Here is a 23175-nt window from a genome sequence, read left to right as displayed (position 1 = left end):
AAGAAACTGTGATTTTAAAAATGTTATTTCAACCATTAGCTTATTATAATTTATTCAACATGTTATTTATCGCTTAGCGGGCTGATTTATCTGGATAATACTGTAGGATTGTAGCATTTTAACTTTGTTCCTAAAGATAACATTTTGTCTTACAGGAAGAGGTGTGCCTGGTGGCCCAGTGCAACCCAACTGCAGCTCCCACAGTACTTGTAGACAAAAGAAAGGCGCAAGACGACCCGGATCTCAATCGAGAACTTAAAAAGGTACTTTTAGATAAGTTCATTTCTAAATTTAAGTATCAGAAAGTAAAAATATATTTATAATAATATATATATTCTAGCAATGGTATCCATCATTATCTAATGGTATCTATCTTAAATTAACTTATAATCCAGATTATTTTTGAAACAGGTCATTTACAGACTTAGAATTAATATTAAAAGCCAGAACAGAATCATTGTGTTTAAATTATCGACTTTTTAAACCTGATGCCACTTACGCACACTATGTAATCTGAATCAAGTAGAGGATATAGTGTTGTATTTGTAAAAAACGTCTCCGTCTTTACTGTGTATGTCCTATTTAACTCCATATCGTTTAAACTATTTTAATAAAAAAAATCTTAATGATAACGATTCATTTGCTATATTAAACGGCTGGAATTGGAATGATTTATGTAATTATTTAAAAGAGGCCTTTTATTACAGAAAATTAATAATTAATGAAATTAATTGTGATTAAAATGTGTTTTATTTTTTATTTTTCTGTTTTTGCTAAAGTATTTATTTATTTTCTTTATTCATTTATTTTACTCACTGGTGGATCATTTTATTTTTTCCAAAAACGTGTTGTATTTAGAATGGAATGAATTATAAACCAATCTCAACTCTGCAGACGGAGTACGCTCCATACTCTTGAGTGTTATTATTTATTGCATTCTGTAATGTAATTTATGTATATAGCTGTATATGTATATATAAGCACTTATTATTATTTTTTTTTTCCGGCGCATCGATGTCTGTGGCCATTAGCGCCTACTACACAGTTTCTTTTCTCACATACAGGCCACTAGAGCTGGGATGGTACCCTATTGTCCTATCGGGCTGCCACACACATACGAGGGTCGTTTGAAAAGTCCGTGCAAAAATAAAAACTACTTAATTTTTTGGGGTAAACCTTTTTTATTTTTCGACATAGTCTCCTTTTAGGCTTATACACTTCGTCCAACGCTGCTCTAGTTTGTTGATCCCTTCCGAATAATAGGATTTGTCCAAGTCTGAAAAATAGCCATTCGTTTCTGCAATCACCTCCTCGTTTGAATAAAATCTTTTTCCCGCCAGCCATTTTTTCATATTGGGGAACAAATAGTAGTCCGAGGGAGCCAAGTCTGGAGAATAGGGGGGATGTGAAACGAGTTGGAACCCTATTTCCATTAATTTTGCGACCACAACTGCTGAGGTGTGAGCTGGTGCGTTGTCTTGATGGAAAAGGACTTTTTTGTGGGCCAATCGTGGGCGTTTTTCTTGCAGCTCGGTTTTCGCTCGGTCCAATAACGATGAATAAATTTTAATAAATAAATTTTTTGGTGCAGATTCCCCCTTGGTAACCCATTGTTTAGATTGTTCTTTGGTCTCAGGAGTGTAGTGATGTATCCATGATTCATCCACAGTGACGAAACGACGCTTAAAGTCCTGCGGATTCTTCTAGAACAGCTGCAAACCGTCCTTGCAACACTTCACACGATTTCGTTTTTGGTCAAGCGTGAGCAATCGCGGCACCCATCTTGCGAATAGCTTTGTCATGTCCAAATGTTGATGCAAACTATTATGTACCCGTTCATTCGAGATGCCCACAGCACTAGCAATCTCACGCACCTTCACTCTTCTGTCATCCATCACCATATCATGGATTTTATCAATGATTTCTGGAGTAGTAACCTCAACAGGGCGCCCAGAACGTTCAGCGTCACTTGTGCCCATATGGCCACTCCGAAAATTTTGAAACCACTTATAAACTATTCTAATCGAAGGTGCAGAGTCACCATAATGTTTATCAAGCTTCTCTTTAGTCTCCTCAGGCGTTTTGCCTTTCATAAAGTAGTGTTTAATCAACACACGAAATTCTTTTTCGTCCATTTTTTGAAAATCACTCGACTTCCTCGATTCAAACGAATGCCAAACACAAAGAAATAGACCGATCTGGCTGAAACTTGGTTTGTGTTCTTCCAAGAGATGCTACTAACTAAACATAACCTCGATACGCGCCAGTAGTGCTATCTCTCTGACTTTGCACGGACTTTTCAAACGACCCTCGTATCTTGCTCAGCAAGGCAGGGTGGAGCCTAGGCAAACGGAAGCAGACCGCGCTCCCCTCTTACATCATCGGTCTTGCGGTTTCGCCGATGGTACCATCCCTTATTTTCATAAGCTGACGTTTTTCCAAAATTCAAGCAATTAAAAGTACTTTGGGTTTTGCTTTAACTATTAATAAACACGTTCATATTATTATTATTTATTTTCTAGCCAGAAGTAAAAGTTTTTTGTTCGCTCAATAAAAATTGTTTCTCTCACAAGCTTGCGCGAAATAAAAAGATATATTGTCATTGCTTCATTTTTTGTGTTTGTTCTTTTTAATCGCGTCAAAAAAGTGATGTTATTAGCACCAACAGAATATTTTCAGTTACTTCCGGGCTCCGGACATGATACATTAATTAGGAACCTCAAAAACTGTAGAATGTTCAAGTAGGATTAAACTAGCGAGGATTCGATCAAAATACTGTAAAAAAAAACATCTCCGTCTTTACGCCAACGTTTCGACAAATTTATTGTCTTCCTCAGGGCGTGGTTATGTAAGTTTGGTTGAATTATAGAAAAAAACGTTGGTGTAAAGATGGAGTTGTTTTTTTCTTGATTTTAACCGAATCCTAGCTAGTAGTTATATCCTGAATATTAATAGTTCACGGTCACTAAAAGAAACTACAAATTCGTACTTGATTTTTGTTCATTCTTTTTGGTAACTGATTCATAGTTTCAATAGGATGAAAAAATAATTACCATTTCAGTCGTGATACATTTATTCTACCGAGCTTTCGACCTAGGGACTAGGTCATTTTCAGGGCTAGTTTACAAAGTAATATTTTTACATTACAGGGTTGGTATGCCTTCTGTCTTGTCTGTAGATGGACTTGTCTTGAAGAAGACCTAGTCCCTAGGTCGAAAGCTCGGCAAAATAAATGTATCACGACTGAAATGGCGATTATTTTTTCATCCTATTCGTACTTGATATTTAGTTTACACACTAACAGATTATGCTACACGTATAAGATTCTAGTCTGAATCAATCCACCGGCAGTATCTCTACTGAATAATTTGTCAGTCTTTCCCAATAACAATTACTACAAGTTGAATTAAACTTTGTGTAATAATAATAATAATAATAATAATAATAATAATAATAATAATGTTCTTTATTAATTTTTAAAAAATAAATTTACAAGAACACACAATTTAATCATAAACTGAAGCACCTACTGCATGGATTTTGTGTAGTAATTAAAAGCACACAAATATACTATTTTTATTGGCATTATTTCTCCCGTGAATTCGATTAAGGTTATTTTCTGTGCGAGAAGGAGGTAGATCCCTTGAGAAATAAATATGTATGAAACCTTTAGATTTTGGAGAAAATTAGCGTTAAAGTATAGTAGATTTCTCTTCTTGTGCAACATCATTATTTAGTTCCTCCAGTTGAATGCCTGTTGCATCCGTTGCTTAAACAAATAAAAAGAAGAAGTTGTTGAAAAATTAGAGGATCAAGCGAAGGCGTCGTACTTTGAACTAAGAAAAAGTACTGGTAGCCACAAGTGTACAGAACCTCAAGAGTTCCGGGTTTTATGGAATCCGAGAAGGCTGCCATGTTTCAGCAAAAAATAATAAGAGGGTTTGTGAATAAGAGCCAAATACTTGAGATCCTGTGCCCTTCAGGCTCTCCTGTATTGACCTAACCTAACGAAGGTTTCAAATGTGCTTCACACTATCTTAGTACTAAGTTGGACCAAGTTATAACTGCCTGCATTATTGACGATTTAATAAAATATTTATAATTTATATTAAAGTTTAAATCGTTGGCTAGGCAAAAAACAAATTATTAAATCTCAGACCAAATTAGTTATTTATAACAGGAGCCGTCAAAACAGCATCCGTCCAAGATTTTTCACGGCCTTCCTTTACTTCCTTTCTCCAGGGAATACTGGATCACCTAATTTAGCCACCTTCATCTTCTTCTTCAGATTCCATCTCTTGGAAATATTTTCTCAGGTTTACGCTTTTTATTTCCCAGATAACCATTTGCCTTGGCTTAGGAAACATCTTTTGCTAAAAATCCTTCTCTCTGGACACTAGAACAGTCTGCTTTTCCAGTATTTTGCATCGTAAACCTGGAGCATTAGACCTTCATCCAAGAAGGTAATTCTTGTACTTCCATCTAGGCCGTTGGATACTAGTGCTAAGCTTTGGTGTTCTCTTTCAGTTTAAAAAATAAAACTTTTCTTGTAATTAAATATTAAATTCAACGCGGCTATCTTAAGAAAGAATTTAAATGTCGGCGAAAGGATATTTGGATTTTTGTTTTCCTTAAATTTTATCTTAAATTTTTGAGATTCTTCGTAATATCAACTTCTTAAATTTTGGGGCTACCTTCAAATTCATTAATGAGCATTAATGTAGGTTCTGTGTTTTATATATGACGTAATTCGGCGTTAATGACTATCATAATAAAAATCCTTTTCCTCTAATAATGCCGTTCTGCGCGATTTAATCACTTCCGTTGGCTGTACAAGAGAGGAAATTGTAATCAACTGATACTGGATTCGATTCCCCATGTCTAGACCTTGGATTTTATTTAATGGTCAACATGAGAATTTAATAGTAAAGTAAGTAAATATCGGTACTTGGTCATGAAGCCGCTTGAAAAAATAGGCATTACTTTACTAAAGTTTTACGTATATCAAAATTTGTATTTGTGACTTATTCCTGTAAAAGAAGTTGGATAAAGTCCCACTTACGGTCCAATCTCACAATTCCCATTTAAATATGTATTGTGGTACTGGGTTCAACTCTCAGTCTAGGCCTTGGATTTTATTAAAAAATTTTGATCATATTTTATATAAAAATTCACTTTAGAACTTAATAATTATTTTAACGGACACTTGAATCATTTGTTTTCTGCTTTAATCTTATTTCTTAAGAGTGAGTTCAATGCATTTACATTTCTTACTACTCATTGTTTGAAAAAAACTATTAAAATATATACATTATCTCTCTCGTTTTCTTTAAGATAGATTCATGCTTGCATTATATAAGCATAAAGCAAAATGCTTTTTTAAAAGCTTTAGACGTCAGTCATAGTTTAAAAGGGGAAAAAGCACTTTAAAGTTTCAGGATTCCATTTATTTCCTTTACTTTACGATGTTGGCGAACTAATAAAATATTTCCTGATTAACAAGAGTAAAACACCCATGTGCTTGATTTTTAAACTGAATAGTTTTTAATTTGCGTTTACTGTTGAACAGCATATATTTCAATCAGTTTCAGTTGATAGTCTATATTTCTTAAGTTTACAACAAATTAAAGAAGCTGATTTCAAGTCAGATCAATCAACTTGAATCACATGTCTGTACAATTTAAAGTGAAATAAGTCTAACGAGGTACCTTAATGCAGGACTTAAAAGACTGATTATAAATAGACGTTACGAACTAAATACGACTTAGGAGACTCCAAGGGCCTAAATCCATCCTTGCTATAACACTCACTTTACAAAACATTACTTCGATCAATTCGGATTTATGGAGCAGAATTGAGGGACTCCGCCACCTTAACCTTAACTTTTATAATACTTCTAGTCCAAAGCTATTCGCAAAATTGTAAACGCACCTTATGTCTCCCATGGTATCCTCCGTCATAGACCTCTACAATTTCCACCTTAATTTAACAGATTACCCGAACTCTCTCGTCCAATTATTATTTACCCAGAAAATCCTTCTCCAAGTTGTTTAAAACGGCATCGGCCACGCGATCTTCTTTCTTACCAACCTCTTCTTCCCGCAATCTAGAGAGAGCCACTACTGGCTAGTTAATCTCACCACTTCCTCCCTGTAGTGGTGCTGAGATTGCTGTGTACTCTCGCTGGATGTAAAGTTTAAACAAAAAGAAAATGGAATAAGTTCCAGTAAATCACCAGCAACCAAAAAGAAAAGCACCACTCGTACGATATAAATTCACACATCAACGCCAAAAGAGAAAAAGTTTTCGCAACGAATTAATTGAAACCTTCCACGAAATACTCTTAGGCCTAGGTTTTTCGAACAGCGCATTTTCTCGCGCTTATAGAACTCGTTGATTAAATTGAGTTGCCTCAGTTCTGAGTATTTAATTAGTTAATGAAAGCTGCCTTACGTTGTTAGAGATTCCCTGACCAAAGGCATGTATGCTACATGTGTTCTAGGATGCACAAAATTGTCAATACTACCCAACATTTGTGGTAATTCCATAATTCAAAAAGTAAGAACTATTTATATAGTTTAGAAACCTCATATATCTTGTCTTGCGGCAAATAACTGGGCACTATATTATAAGAGCATGTTTTAAAGAATTAAAGGTTTCCATTTAGTTTTCTTCTAAATTACGAATATGGAGCATTGGATAGAGAAGGCAAGGTGGTAGATGTTCTAATCTAAGAAGAGTGCGACCTTCTTCTTCACCGCCACTAACTGCGAAGTCCTGACGTGCATGCAAGCGCGCTCTGGGCTCGTCGGTTTGTCCGTAAGAGACTACTATGTGCAGACAGAGGGAGGAATGTTGGTATTCTCTGTTTTGACAGAGCACTCTGTTGTGTCCGCTGTTGTTTTTGTCCTTGCAGACGCGCACACCCCCCACGAAAAGGAGGCACTTAGAGGGCATCATACGTACGCGCCCTTTGCTTCCTTCTTGGCTTTTCCATCCTTTCCTGGTTGTACGTCTTTCTCTCTATTAGGTTCCGGTTTTACTCTGTTTCCACGTATTACTTGCTGGTCTTATTTTTTTCCTCTGGGAGAGAATTATATTTTTTTACTTTCTCCTTAGCCTGACACTACTTCTCATGTATTTTACAACTATTTTCAAGTGAACGACAACTGTCTTCCTATACTGTACATATTTACACTATGGATCCCCATAATCGCAGTGGCAGAACTGTAGGGTTTAACCCTTAATCGAATCGCACATTCAGTAAATTCTAATCGCAACCTTAACTAACTAATAACAATGAGTCTGCTTAAATCTTCGTTAGCGATAGCAGCAAAGCTTTGTAGCATCGTCGAAGAGTATGGTACCAATGAAACGGTCCAGGAGGACGGTTGTTAGGCTTAGGTTTAGAAAAGCGGAACGGAACCTATGCCCCATAGCAACGCAGCCACAAGTGGCTTATTGTGCCATCCCCTTGGGATCAAGTAGACGAAACCTCCTCTTCTAAAGAGGTTGAGAACTTTCCGTATTAGTTCTTTTTGCGCTACTATCTCCTGCCGTCTTAAAGTTTCGAAGGTTTCATGGTGCCATCACTCGACAGGAAAGAGGCCGTTTCCTCTTCTTCCAGGCTTAAATTTAATCTGGAGACGGCCTGCAAAGTAAATCAATGGTTGCTGAAAAGTCCCTGAATGAATCAATTTCATACACTCTTCGTTTTCGAGTTAAGTTAAAAATGACAGTCACAATATTTTGATTTGACTAACTCAAAAAATAGTATAGGTTATTTGAGGGAGACATTTACAAATTTAATGAAGTAAATCTACAGCTTCAAGTTGATTAAATGAAATAATTAAAACAAAAAATATTATTTCTGATTTTGTGACAAAACGTTTTCAGTATAAACGAAGTTTAGACCGAAGAAAATGCAACCAGTTTCCAAATTTAATGAAGGAAAAAACTGCAGTATCTCATCTAGATCTTCCCATTCAGAGGTAAAAAGATATTTTTAAAATGCGTTCCGCTCAGTTACAATTGAAATATTTTTCGGCGTTACAAATTAATTTTTTTTTTTTAATTTAAAAAAATCTCTTAAACTGCAAAAAGTGTTGATCGAATTAACCAAAATCGAGGAACTTAAAATTAAATTTCAATCTGCGTATTAACATTTATGGCGATAGAAGCAGTTATATGAACTCTGCCCTGAATTAAGAAGGATGTAGCAAAAATATTATTAATAACTTTTCTTTCATCTAACGTAGTACAGCCCGAATTTAGTGCAGTCACAATTCTACCAACACAAAAGCAGATCACAAACGTTTGTTCATGACGACATATAGTTGACCCAGACTTCATGCGATATCGCTGCCCTAAGTTTCATAATTCTGAAATATAGTTTTTTTTTTAAATCGTGGCAATGAAAATTTAATTTTGTTATTATTCAATTTTATTTCAAGTTTGCAGTTACACATTGATTTTATCAGCTAATTTAGTTTGTTCAAGTTCCAGATGTTTTATTTAAATTATTTCTAAAATGTTTATATATTGTACTATTTCTGAAAGTTAAAGATTATACATTACTAGAAGTTAAAGAATCTAGAGAAAGGAAAGTTTTTTAACAAGAGGTTTTACGTAATAATAAAAATATGGGTTAAGGAGTTGAAAACAGACATTGAAAAAATTAGACTGGGCTGGATAATAAAAGAAGAGGTCTTACAATACGCAGAATCTTGTACAAAATAATATACAAGAAGATTGCGGGATATAGATAGTCAGGAAGATCTTTGCACTTATAGCGAATATAACATCACTAGAAGGGTTAAGGAAACAAAAATATTATTTCGAGACAGAACCGTATGTGAACCTTCTAAGTAGAAATGGGAGAAGTTAGCGTGCTTTAGACTTATACGGAAGTTGACTACAGGAAGGGCTGCCCTAAGGGTATGCTATATAAAGGCGAGCAAAATTGTGAGCACATAATATCCTGTTAGGAGCTCAATAAAAGAGAAGATACCTGATAAAGGAAATTATATAATATACGAGGGGGTACCCAAAAATAACCGGAATTGCGTTGCCGCGCATGGAGCTTATGTAGTACGCATTTCTGCCGCTAGACGTGTATAGCGCAATTCCTTGCCAGTTCAGTCCTGCCTGTGTTGTCTGCCTGGCTTGTTCTGTTCATCTGCAGTGATCGTTTTTACCAGCGCTGTTTTGTTCTTTTTTCGTTTTTTATGATGGCAAGTTTAAGTGAACAACGTGCAGCTCTGAAATTTTGTTTTCTACTCGGCAAAAATGCTGCTGAAAGTGTTTTAATGTTGAAAACAGCTTACAAAGATGACGCTATGGGAAAAACTCAAGTATACGAGTGGTTTACTCGGTTTAAAAATGGCGACATGTCGATTGATGACAAACCTCGTTCTGGACGTCCATCAACTGCCCGAATCGACGAAAATGTTGAAAAAATTCGAGAGCTGGTGTTCACAGACCGTCGACAGACAATTGATCAACTGTCAGAGAGTAGTGGGTTATCTTGGAGCTCGGTTCAGCGAATTTTAACGGAAGATTTGGGGATGAAAATGGTTGCTGCCAAGTTTGTTCCTCGAGTTCTAACTGACAATCAAAAAGAACATCGAGTTGAAACATGTCGTGCTTTGAAACAACAGCTTGAAACTGATCCAGACTTTCTGTCAAAGGTCATTACTGGTGATGAGTCATGGTGCTATGGTTATGACCCAGAAACAAAGCAACAGTCGAGCCAATGGAAGACGTCATCTTCACCCCGACCAAAAAAATGTCGTCAAGTCAAGTCAAACATCAAAACAATGCTGATTTGCTTTTTTGATGCCAAAGGCGTAGTCCATTCAGAGTTTGTCCCCCCAGGTCAGACCGTCAATCAAACCTTGTATTTGGAAGTTTTGAAAAGATTGCGCAATAGTGTTCGCCAAAAAAGACCCGATTTGTGGCAAACAGGAGACTGGTTCTTCCACCACGACAATGCACCTGCACACACAGCCATCTCTGTTACACAGTTTTTGGCTAAAAATGGCATGGTTCCGCTGCCCCACGCACCTTACTCGCCTGACCTGGCTCCGTGCGACTTTTTCTTATTTCCACGCATGAAAAAGGGCATGAAAGGTCACCGATTTGACAACATTGAAGAGGTCAAGAAAAAAACGAAGAAGGAGCTGTCAGCCATTTCTAAAGATGACTACAAAAAATGTTTCGAACAGTGGAAGCACCGGTGGGACAAATGTATTAGTTGTAATGGAGAGTATTTTGAAGGGGATAAGGTTGTTCTGTAAAAAATTTGTAAATAAATAGCTTTTAAAAAATAATTCCGGTTTTTTTTGGGTACCCCCTCGTATAGTATTTTTTTTTTTTTTTTTTTTTTTTTTTTTTTTTTTTTTTTTTTTGCGCATCAACAGCTAAGGTCATTAGCGCCCGGAGCTTCTTCCAGTGCACTGCCGGCCTCCGGACAGTGTTCTCTCGTTACAGACAACACTGTCCATCACCGGACAGTGAGCTGTAAGAAGCTCCTAGGAAGAGAAAATCTAAGGGTCAGCAGCTGGATTCGAACCCGGGACCTCCGCGTGGGAGTCCAGTACGCTAACCGCATAGCTAATCCCTTCCCTCTAATAGATTCTGTATGATGACATTCGCTGGACGGTATTCTCTCTTTGCAGAAAACATCTTCCAACACATGATAGACTTTTTGCTACTTGGTCGGTGGTCAGTCTGTTTGCTGGTAATCTAAAATAGTCACACGTTCCTTTCTCACACATTTAAATAATATAAACGCACACAAGTATATAAATGTATCCTAGAATAGTATTAAAAATCAGAAAACATTAAAAGAGATAGGCTAGATTCCTTGCCTTCTGCAAAGAAAATTATATGGCGTACAAATGAATTATTTGACAGAATATTTTAATGGGTTATTAATATGAAAGTAGAGGAAGTGGTGGTAATGTGGAACCCTGATGGTATTATGGAACCCTATAATATTTTGGCAGCAAGTGATCTTGTCTTAACAGTATCCGGCTCAAACTGTGCTAAGCAGGTGGTTAGTTCAGTTGCTACTGTATCTACATTTTGAAATTTTTTATCGATTCTTGAAAACTTTAAGAAGGCAAGATCAAACTGTTATTTTTGTTTTGTTATCAAAATAGTGGTAGCTATCCGCACTATATATTGCTTCAAAGGGATGTATTGCAGCGATTTTCATTTGTGAATCAGTTCTTATGTTTCACAATTTCTGGAATCCCATGGGCGCTGGTAATATGGAACTTAGTTCCACATTACATACGCTCGTAGTAGACTAATTTCATGGGGTTCCATATTGCAAGCATTACAAGCAAATCATTTATATTTCTGGGGAAAAAAGGAGAAGAATCTAAAATGGGGCTAAAAAAAAAAGCTGCAAAAATATTCATTGTACCCAAACCCACTCTACGGCGACTTGCAATAAAGATACTAAGGTGTTCCATATTACCTGCTGCTCAAGTCAGAGGCACCACTTCCACTTTTTCCATAAAATTGACGGTTGCTCATCTGGTGGTTGGAGGAGAGTAAATTTGAAGACAATAGTCCAAGACTAATATGTAAAGCTAATAATTACCAGAGAAAGCAATACAATTCTTTGGAATGTCCTAGCATTGGTAAGTCAAAAACAAAGAGGGGTTCCATATTACCACCACTTCCTCTAGTAATTTGTTATTGTAATTTTTAGCTTTTGTGAATGTTTGAACAGCTGATTATGTAAAGCTCAACCAGTTTTTTGTATAAATAAATATAAATCTTTGTATAAAAAACTTTTACACATTACAAAAACACAAAGGAAGTCTTTTTTGCTGAAATCTGATTCCCGTTAAGTACCCACTAATGTAGAATCTTCGGCATTTTTTAATTGGACGTTAAAGATACTTTATCAGGATACAGCGAGTAATTTTTGTTTAGATAAAAGTCTGGGAATCTAGAATATTTAGTTTTTGAGTGCAATTCGAATTACATCCAATGATAGATACGATAAAAATTTGGTGCAAACATTATTTAAGTAATATTTAAATATTGAAAATTTCCATTTTTATCTCTCGTTGGAAAAATGTCATTTACAAACGAGTTTTTATTTATTTTTATTTTTTAAATCTAGAATCTGAATATTTTGGTTTGAAGGTTTTGAGTGAAGACCAGCTGGCAGATTTGTTTTTGTTTGTTTTTCCACATATAAATGTTTTATTTAATAGGAGACACTCCCAACAGACGGATTTTTTTTTTTATCCATGTCATGTAACTCGTCGATTTATTTATTTTACTTTATCTTTTCTACTAACGAACTGGAAGTATTGTGCAGATTTTGGACTCTTGAGTTTAATCAGAAATATCCGCTTTGAGTTTCACTGAACAAAAAACACCAGGTGTTGTTCTGTTTGTTTGTAATCGATCTAATTTCAAAAAAAAACAAAAAAAACGAATAATCGGAAGATCAAATTTTTGTATTTCACTTAGGTACCATCAGAGGCGCCACTGTGAGGTTTAGTTTCAAATTGGTTAACCGGGAAAACCGCTTTACTAAATCACTTTTTACATATTTAAAGATTTTCTTTAAAACGGCTTCTACGAGTTCCAGTAAAATTTGTGTACTAATTGCTAGTCGCCTTCGTCCACGACACCTAATAGGGATCAGGACGAAAAGCTCCCCTGGAAACATAGGCATTACTTTACTGACATTGGTTACCACCTCTCTAATCATATCACCTTAGTTCCTCTTGAACATATAAAATAACGGGCGATAATTTTAAAAAAATTCAATAAGATTTACATAATTGAATTCTCTAATAACAAATAGATGTTGGTTAATTGTGCATAGTTTATTAGTTAGGTGAGTTACATCGAAAAAGAATTTATCTAAGAGTCAGTAGATCTCTTTGATGAGTAAGATAAATAAGATGGAGTTGAGAAAAAACTTTGCGAGATGTTTTCTTGGTTACAAAAAAAGTGAAGAAAAGTAAAAACTAGACGAAGAAGCGTTGCCATGCTGGTCAGAGCCTAATGAGGCAATAAACGTGCACATAACAAGCTGCTGCTGCACTCTATTATTCAGTTATCTTGTTAGCCGGCCCACATTGCCTCAGCTCAGCTGGCCGTCTTTTGCTCCGCCACTAATTTCTCAACTCACACAGTCTTTCTCCGTTCTGCAAAAGCTTTATCTAAATATTTTCTAATCAAATCAATTGTTAGATTACAGATGTTTACCTCTTCGCCATTATTTATGGTTTCGTTGGGGGCTCTTATTTTTTTCTTATGTAATCGCCCATTTTTTCTGGTGGGGCCTAACATCCAACTACCAATTAGGTGTCGTGGACGAAGCCGACTAGCAAACATACTTAACTGTAAATTTCTTTTATTAACCATTAAATAAAATCCAAGGCCTAAGACCGGGGGAATCGAACCCAGTACCACAACACATATTAGCTTTACTGGTCTCGCCTCTAATCGCTCGGCTACCGTGGCGCCTTATTCTTTATGCTACTTTAGTAAGAGAAAGTATTGTAATGGTTAAGTTTTAGATTTTCAGTTTTCACTTGATATTTCTGGTTTTAATATCCTGAGTCCACAAAAGTGGTCTCTACAAATTGTTCGATGTCTGAGAGTTTGGTCTATATCCACCAAAAATCGAAAACAAAAAAATTGCTAACGATTTGCATTAAATATCTAGAATAATAACGTACATTGTTCTCCAAAATTCTGTTTATAATATAAATTCAAATAAATTTACTGTTTTCATTCAATGCCTGCTACTGAATTGGAATTAATCAAAGTGGCTTTTGAAATAAACTATTTATTATTCACTGGCCAAACAAAGAAGTCGTCTAACGGTGTTAACCTTCATTATTTGGGAAATTCGTAATAAATGTAAAAAGCTACGATCGAACCAAGTGCTTTGACATTTAAATTTAAGATATCTCAAAAAGTGGAGTTAATCGATTTGTACATTGAACATTGGTCAGTTATCCCAATAATTTGATTTTGGAGAATGAGTAGATAGGCTTCTTTTGAATTGATGTGAATTAAATGTAACTCAATAGTTCGGAGCACGAAGAAAATTTTATGAGTCAATACCTTGAGAATAGTTCTAAGAGTGAGTGTTCGCGCCAGATTTGGCTAAAATCAAAATCCAAAACCGTAACGAACAATCGCTCATTAATTCGTTTCCTGTAGTGTCCGTACAATATGTATAAAAAATAATTCTTAACTTAAACAAAAGGAAGTTTTTGCTAAAGATTATTAAAAAACTTTGCGAAAATAAAAAAAAAATTCAAAATAAAAGTGTGGCCAAGTTGAAATTTGAGAAGGAGTTATATATTTCTTAGGGAGGCATTATTTATGTGATACGGCCGAAATAGGAAACTGTTGTAGGAGAAGTGAAGGTTTTTTTTATAAGTAGGTTACAGGATTCATCTTACGTGGTTGGGTGTTCAAGAGTTATCCACAATTCTGGCCACGTACTGGTAACCTACTTCCGTAGTCTCCCAGAATCATCCAAAAAAAACACCAGCATACCTAACGGGCAGGAGGATCATTTCACCCCCCACTGTTCGCTAAATCTTAGTTACAACTACTTAATTCAAAATTTTAATATTTCTACCTTTCAAAAGTTATTAAAACTCATTTTTAATTTATGATAAAAATGGGTCTTGATGATTATCTTCAAGATGATTAATTTTAAATCATTTTTAGACGAACACAAATCCTCCATGCCATAAGATATTTCAATTCAAGTCATCATGTCTAGACAGGCGTAAAAAAAAATCACATTTTCTAAAAGAAAAACAACCCTGTTATTTATGGACGTAATTTTTAGTTCAATTTTTCTACTCTTACTAGGAATGGGGATCGACTAAGCGTTCCAACTCACTACGCCTCCAGACATTACAGTCAAAAATACTACGAAAACTTCTTAACGCTCCGTTCTATGTATCTAACCTCACCATCCAAAATGACCTCAAAATCCCTTTCATTACAGGTTCTTGCTAACACTCGTTTTCTCAAATTTGATTCCTCTACAGCAGCTCATCCTAACCCTCTCATAGAACATCTATCTTCCTCCACATTACCAGGTTAATCCTCTAAGGAGATTGAAGAGAAGATGGCCTCGTGAACTACTCTTATCGTGAGAGCAAAGCACGTTACTGGAGTGACACCACTGGGTCCTTCTCCACTCGTGATTTTCTTTTATTTTTTTTTTTTTTTTGCAGTTGTAAATTCCAATAAAATATCTCAAACACAGTCTAGAATCTGACAGTAACTTAGCGATTAAAATCATCTAACCGCAAAACACCACTTCACAGAAGGTTTCCACTTTTTTGGAGTTTTTCTCAAAAATAGTTCTAACTACTTTCTCTAAACTTTGTGTCCCCACTATACTCATGGTGGTCTACACTTTCTATTATAAACATACTTTTTTCCAGAAAAATTCGATTAAAGGCGGTTTCTGTCTAAAGGGTTGTTTTGGGTAGGTTTCCCTCCAAAATATCATTTCTATTTAAAGTACGCGCTTTTTTTTTCATATGCACAATAAAGGAGAGAGAAATGTGTGGTTAATATTTCCCTCTAAACTTCATATTGACTTAATATTCTTGTAGATAGTACTTTTTATTTGTATATTTCTGTTAGAAAGATTATTTTTAGGGTAATCTGAAGGCGAATAGGGGTAAGTACTTCCTTAAGTTTCATTTCAGAGTAATTCGCCGTCATTTTATAATCTAGACAATGTTTCAAAATCTGGATCTTTACAAAATTTATAAGTTTGAACCTTGCGGATTCACACTAGAGTTGTTTTTCTTCTAATTTCATCTGGTTTTCTTTCGATAGGTTGCCGGAGACTTCGTCCAAGCGTTAAAATAGATTTCTCGAATATTTTCCTAAAATGACAACCTTATATTTGCTCTACTCTACGCTACGGAAGTAACAGGAGGAATCCAATTTCTAGGTACTTGCTTGATTGGTCCTTGCAATTAGCTATTTTTTTTTTGCGATTTTTGGTTTTCTGTATGTTATTTCCAAAGGATATTTCATGGTGAATATGCGATCATTGAAAGATTAATTATTATTTAAGATAATTCTTCGTAGAAATTTAAGTACAAAAAAAAAAAATGAAAAATAAAGGAACAAATAAAGCTTTCCTAAGTTTTAAACGAAGTGTGATTTGTCAAGAGATAGATGGGAACTTTAGATGAGACAGGAACATTCGTCTAAATGTGTCTTTATAACTATGGCAGTTTGTATTCATAAAGTTGAATTCCACCAAAGACAGATAAATCTCTCTTTTCTCTCTCTTAAAAAAAAAAATAAAAAAAAAACGAATTGTACAAAGGAAGAAGATGTCGTTACTCTTCAACGGTACTCTAGCCTGTCAGTCTGCTAAGCTGCATTCAGTGATGCTGCGTGTCTTGTAATATTTACATCATGATAAATGGTATCTCCCTATTATGGTGAATGAAATGGAAAACAATTTAAGAATATACAGTAAACAACTTTGTTGTTCCAAATATTAAGATTTATTCTTTGCAATGAAGGGTTATGATTTCGTTCATTGTTGTTGGTTGTTTCAAAGATATATTTAAGGCTAAAATATATTTTTAATTTAGGCCACTTAAAACACATGATTGAAGGACAATCTGATGTTGAATTTTCAGGCCAGGAGAAAATGTGATAGTCGACAATTGAGATTTTCAAGCATCTATTGTTTCCCAATAATTTAAATTCAAGGCGTGGAATTGTGGCTATAATTTTAATATGAGATTAATACAGTGCAATAAGGTGCCAGTATTTGACCTCCCTTCAATCTCTGCAAACATGGATCTCCTAACGAAACCTCCAGTCTCATCTCACATCCTTGGAAAAACGGTTGAAGAATGGAAAATCAAACACAATGAAATCCAGATCCTGATCTGTCACTTTCATTCTCGCTCCATCCCACTCTTTCCGATTGTTAACAATTTCATTTCTATAATATTCACCCCCACACAAGACTTAAAAGAACAGAACTAAACAGAAGCTATCGTCTACTTAAAAGACTCTTAGACGATAGATCTAAACTCTCTCTGGACAACAAGAGACTGATTTATACTTCTATTTTGAAACTCATCTGGGCGTATGGAATAGAGCTGTGGGGTTCAACCGAACGCTCCAATCTCCAAAGGATTCAATCTCTTCAATCCAAAATACTTCGAACTATTGTACACGCTCCAACCTGACTATACAAACTGACCTTAACATTCCTTTTATCGCACAAGTCGCTAAAACAAGATGGAGAAAGCTCCACTTCACCCTGCAATCTCATATAAATCCTCTAGCTCAAAATCTTTCTTCTAGAACACTTCCTGGCAACCCGACAAGACGTCTTAAAAGACAGTGGCCTCGTGATCTCCTCTCCAGTGAAGAGATTGACTAACCATCTTACATAATATTTGGGAGTGTTATCACTGTTACTTATAGCGCTAACGCGCTGATTGTTGCATAAATAAACTCAGAAAAGAATCCTATAGTATCCAATAACCCGCTACCTTGTACTGTTCATAAACGAAAGAGTAATTTGGAAAACACGACTTAAAAGAATTGAATTCAAATAGGCGTTATTGACTATTGGAAAAATTACTAGGCCCCAGATCCAGTCTCTAGCTTAAACGACAAACGACTAATCCATTTCAAAAACCTATCTGGAGGTGCAAAATTGAACTTTGAGATTCGACCCTGTTCTAGTTCTAACCTCCAAAGAATACAATCCTTTCAATCCAAAATCCTCCTTACCCCAGATAATGCTCCATTCTATGTATTCAGTTTAACCATTCACAGTGGCCATGAAGTCCCTTTAGTCAAACGTTTAGCGCTTTACAAAGTTCTATAAATCTCTGCATTTCTACTATATTTCTTTAGTTCACACCCTCTCATCTCGCCGTCCTTGATAACCCTCCGGGGCGATTAAAACGCCAATAGCTGTGCGATAGTCTTTCCTCGAATGACTAGTACAGTTTTGTTTGGCATATTGGGATTCATATCGTTGGGAGACCTCTGCTGTCGGTATGTCCAAGTGCGCAAGTTTATGCAGGATTAAGTGTTAACAACTCAAGGAATATAGACTCTAGGAACCCTTTGAAGTAACTAATTCATTGAATAGAAAGATAAGATCAACTTACAGCTACATAGAACTCTTCTTTAGAGTGGAATAGTACACAATTCTATGTATAATATAGAACAGCAACTATAAAATGACTAGACTAATTGGCAGAGGAGCGGTGAATAGTTGAAAATAGAATCTTATGGCTAATGAAGTCGCCATATTTATGTATCAGCTAATTCTTTGACTTCCTTATGCGATTTACGCCTTTCGGAAAATTCAAGGTGTTCGGCGAATCTAAAGAACCTTTTTCCCCACCTGCTGCTTACCGACCGCCGGTTAACTTCAGTTCTAGAAGTTGTAAATTTTTTCACTTTATGAATTCTTATTTGGGTTTATCTGCGTTTTGTTTTATTGGGCTGCGATTACATTTTTAGATAGACGCTGGGCATTGTTCATTATTAATGTCACATAATGATACAGTCCTCCAATGTTAAGAGTGGGAAAAGAAGAACGAGAAGAACCGCTAATGACCGCAGATAGAAAATAGACTTTACCCAAAAGAGAAGATACGATACAAAACTTTTTTGGTTACTTTATATCGCTTTCCAGTCTCTTTGTGAAAGTGCTTTATTAGATTCTGTGAGTTCTACTTTTATACAAGAGTGTGTACTGAATAATGGAAGCTTTTAGGGAAAAAATTACAAAATGGAAGGATAGAATATCCCACAGCCTGCAGCTGCGAACCGGGACTGGCTAATAGAAAGGATTACATTAAAAGCCCTCTGTTCAATGGTTTTTATTTTATTTTTTATGTTTTTATTAAATCTAATTTTTTACTTTATCTAATTTTTTAAGTTCTTTGATGGTTCTATATTTTAAAGCTACAAAATAAATATAAAAACGTATTAAATAGGAAATATTACAAAGTATTCTTTGTGAGTATTTTAATTGTTTTAGCTAGTAGAATCAGTGAATTTTAAGTGAAAACAATATTTTTCTCTTGTATGTAATTATCAATTATCAAGCTTAATTATCCGGCCTAAGTGTGATTAGAGTTCGTCATTAAATAATTGAAACAATTTATTTTGTAATTTGTTCATTTATTTTGCAACTGTAACAGATAACAACAAGCAAAAGAGATGAGAGAGCGCAAATTCATGTGAGCCAAGAGGCGTGAGTGGAGTGAACGACGACCATCCAGTGATGGAAGCCGTCAGTTCGCCAGGTTTGCAAGTTTACACAGCAACCATCAGAGGAAGTCGGCGTTATGTGTTGAGATGGTCCACCGCCGTTTTAGTCTGCGATTTGGATTTAAAGAATGTTGTGGATCAGAGGGTTGTAATGACTGTGTAGATTTGAGTGGAGTTTTGTTTATCGAAATTGGGCTATTTCAGAAACGAGAGGAATATTTAGATCAGAGTGTATAGTATGATTGGAGACGTAGAAGGGAGCGTTAACTATTGTTCTCAGGATTTTAGACTGAAAAGTTTAAAGTCGGTTGATGTTCGATTTTTTGGTAGAGTTGTATTCCGTACGTCCATATTGCGGCAAGTAGAGCGGTATATAGTTTTCTTTTGTTCGTCAGGGTCAGTGAAAAGATTTCAGGTAAAAATTAAAAAACTAATACTGCACTTAAAGGAAGGTTTTCGTCTCGCTAGGTTAGTTGCCGGAACTGAACTGAAGTTTGTGCAAAAAAAAAAAAGGCATATTATTTTGGCAGCAGTTAAATCGTCTGTTTGCTGCAGCAATTGGAAATAAAATGTCTAACTATTGTACTAAGCATGGAGCTGATGAATCCGTTCTGAACAAATATTAGACTCGAAAGAATAATTAATTGGAATTATTTATCTAAAATAATTAGTTCGAATTTCAAATTTAATGCAGGAAATATAAGACAAAGAGAATGGTTTTACCGAGCAATTTATTTGTTTTGAATACAAATCGAATGGAGAAGATCGCCAATGATTTAATATGAGGTTTGCGTGTTCTATAGTTGTAAATTGTATAAGACCTGGTGCGTGTTAAGAGGCATTGTTCGGTGCATATATGTTTAATGACGCTAAGTGAATACATAGTGCAGTAGTAAACTATATGGTCTAGTGAGGTGGTGGTACCTTGCAGCAGAGATCATGTTGGCTATGCATTTCACAGATGTCATTGCAATTTGCTGACGTTTACATTGTAATTAAATGGCTGTACCATCTGTAGAGTCCCTTATCTTTTTGATTTTATTTTTTCTTGATCAAATTAAGGCATTCTAATCGGCGAATATCGAAAGATAAACGTCATAATATGCTTCGGCAATTTTCTTTTAAATTAGTTAGTTTAAAATAGTAACATTTTATGAATTTGATTGTTTTTAGGATGTATTTTGTCCAAGAGAAGTATATTTTCAAAGAATCTAAGCTGAGTACTGAGAGGATTCAGATAGAATTTTAGATCCATTAGACTTAGTAAAGTAATTCTAGTTCAAAGGAATTAGAACACTATGACTGTGTAGGACTTGTTTTCCGCCTTTAGTTCGAAATTAATTAATTAAAGTTCTAGAAGAAAGAAGGACTGGTGCAGACAACTTGACGATGACAAATAATTGAGGCAAGCAATTGTGGGACAAATATTATATTATATTTTCCACTCTGTATTCCGCCTTTTTAAACTTTTTTGCAATTATCTGAGTACCTTGTCCTGGTGACATGATCTGCTTAGCGTTCTAGTGTTGGTTGACGTTTTACCAAAAATTTTTCCAATGTACATACCTTGCAAGTTTACATTTTTTACCTTTACTTCTAAACATTCGCGTAAACGTGGGCCTAAGACAAGGAGATCCAATGTCACCGCTTCTCTTTAATTTGGTATTAGAAGTGGCGATAAGAAATACGTTGTCAATATCCGGTGTCAATATATACAATCGCCTAGTGCAGTGTCTCGCCTATGCGGATGACATAGCACTTATAGCTCGGTCCGCAGCGTCACTAAAATCATCCTTTATGGAACTAGTGGAAAACGCTGCAGAGAATGGACTGTGTGTCAACGCTCAAAAAACCAAGTATATGGTGACTACGAGAAGAGGCAGGCAATTTAGGGAGCTACAAGTTGGTCGACCCAGTTTCGAAGGAGTGAGGTAATTTAAATATTTGGAAGCTACCCTTACATCCAAGAACGAGGTGAGCCACGATGTTAAGAGCAGAATAGCAGCTGGAGATACCTGGGCATGCTAATACAAACGCTCCGGAACAAAAACTTGTCCAGGCAGGCCAAAGTGGTCATCTATAAAACGATTATTAGACCGGTTGTTATGTATGGCTCGGAGACGTAGGCGCTGACGGTGACCGATGAAAATAGACTAAATTGCTGGGAAAGGAAGGTCCTCAGAACTATCTACCTACCTATAGCTGACAATGGAGTTTTCAGATGTAGCAGGAACATCGAGCTGAAGGAGCATTATAAGGATGCAGACCTGGTGACCGCTATTAAAATCGGAAGACTGAGATGGTTGGGGCACCTAGAAAGAATGGATCGTGGGAGAGGCCCACGCAAAGCTTTGGAAGGACATCCTGGGGGGAAAAGACCGCGGGGTAGACCGCTACTCCGTTGGCTGCAAGATGTGGAGGATGACCTCCAAAAAATGCAGATTCACCAATGGAGAAGAAAGGCAGTAGATCGAGAGGGCTGGTCTAATCTGCTTGAGGAGGCCAAGGTCCTACAAGGGCCGTAGTGCCAAAGGAAGAAGAAGAAGAATGTATTATTATTAATATATTTTTATTTATTTATTTGAACTTTACAACTGCAAAATAATCATCCTACAACAAGGAAATAGGATGAGAGGTCTCATCAACCAGCTGTGACCCTCCAAAATTAATATTTAATTACTGATCTCCATCGCCGAGAAAATCACGCCGGTTCAAATGTTGTATAGAATTGTTGGGAAGATGAGATGAGATGGAGAGGAGATGGATGTCCAGTTAGGAGAGAATGAAACTCTTTATAGCGAGAAGATATAAATTCCTTGTCGATTATCATGTTGAGAGCTATATGGATTGTTCTACTGGCAATCCAAAATGGTTTATTAGCTCTTCGATGAAGAATTGTGGACTACTATGATTGGAGCAAGGTATTACCCTCATACTAGAGAAGAAATTAGTGATTAAGTATTTGGGAATCATTAAAACTGAAATACGAACAACAAGGGTTGCAAAGAGCCAATATTTTAATTAAGGTAATCCGCTGGGCTAATCAGCCTCCTTGATAATCCAGTAATAAGCCATAATGAAAGAATGGTGCGTACAAGAGTATGATTTGGCAAGATAATGAAAGCGGATAATGCTTATCAAGGAGGAAAAGGTAAATTATTATAAAGTTAGGCTAGAGAATTAGCTCTGACATTTTGGACTGGAAGTGAAATAAATGATGCCAAAACTCCACGAATTAGATAAAAGAGGGCCCTTGGTTAGCCCAGTCTAAAGAAGAAACTGGGACTGTGGACATTCCTTGCCAATAATATTACTTAAATTATCCATTGTGGCCTTATTTAGCCAGTTAACTTGTCGGCTAACATCATTTATCTATCAGCCATCTCTCTGCGCGCTTTACACAAAGGAGATCTTGTTAGTGCATGATGGTGTTGCTTGATGTGCACTTAACATCAATACTTTGTTCTCTTGATGTAATTTAAATGAATTTCTCTCCGTTGGTCTGTTTAAAAGCTTCGTAATATTGGAAGTATTTTCGATTAAAGTGTCGCTTTTGAAATTCAAATCCTTATTTTGATTACTAATGTTTTTACTATTAATGGTTGATGTAATTGTTTATTGAATACTTTTCATTTTTAATTTTCCCTTTCGCAAAATACCCTTGGTAAGAGGATTTATTGCGATTATTGCAAAATCCAGATCTCGATTTTTCACCAGTAATACCCATTTTGAGTCCCCTGGATTCAAAGAATTAGTTTTTACAAATTGGTCTGTGTGTCCATCTGAGGATTCTGTCCATTATGACTCAAAAACGAAAAATTGCAGAGATTTCAAATTTGCATTAGCTTTATGACAAGCTTAGGCACACTT

At 35.8% G+C, this 23175-nt stretch overlaps 1 protein-coding gene across 12 annotated transcripts in view; it reads left to right on the top strand.

Annotated features, from left to right (window-relative positions):
* LOC141455712 (pseudouridylate synthase RPUSD2-like) overlaps positions 1-23175 on the top strand; it is an 880316-nt gene that overhangs the window by 674761 nt on the left and 182380 nt on the right. For all 12 annotated transcript variants that reach the window (XM_074130995.1, XM_074130994.1, XM_074130993.1 and 9 more), the window contains one exon: positions 156-263. In XM_074130995.1, the coding sequence (XP_073987096.1) occupies positions 156-263 (108 nt within the window). The remainder of the gene's footprint in view (positions 1-155; positions 264-23175) is intronic.

Source organism: Rhodnius prolixus, unplaced genomic scaffold (assembly GCF_049639745.1).
Source record: "Rhodnius prolixus isolate KJV_2025 unplaced genomic scaffold, Rpr scaffold_4, whole genome shotgun sequence".
In the NCBI taxonomy this organism is placed as follows: Eukaryota; Metazoa; Arthropoda; class Insecta; order Hemiptera; family Reduviidae; genus Rhodnius; species Rhodnius prolixus.
Note: the sequence above shows the minus strand (reverse complement) of the source record. Positions and strands in the feature narration are given on the sequence as shown.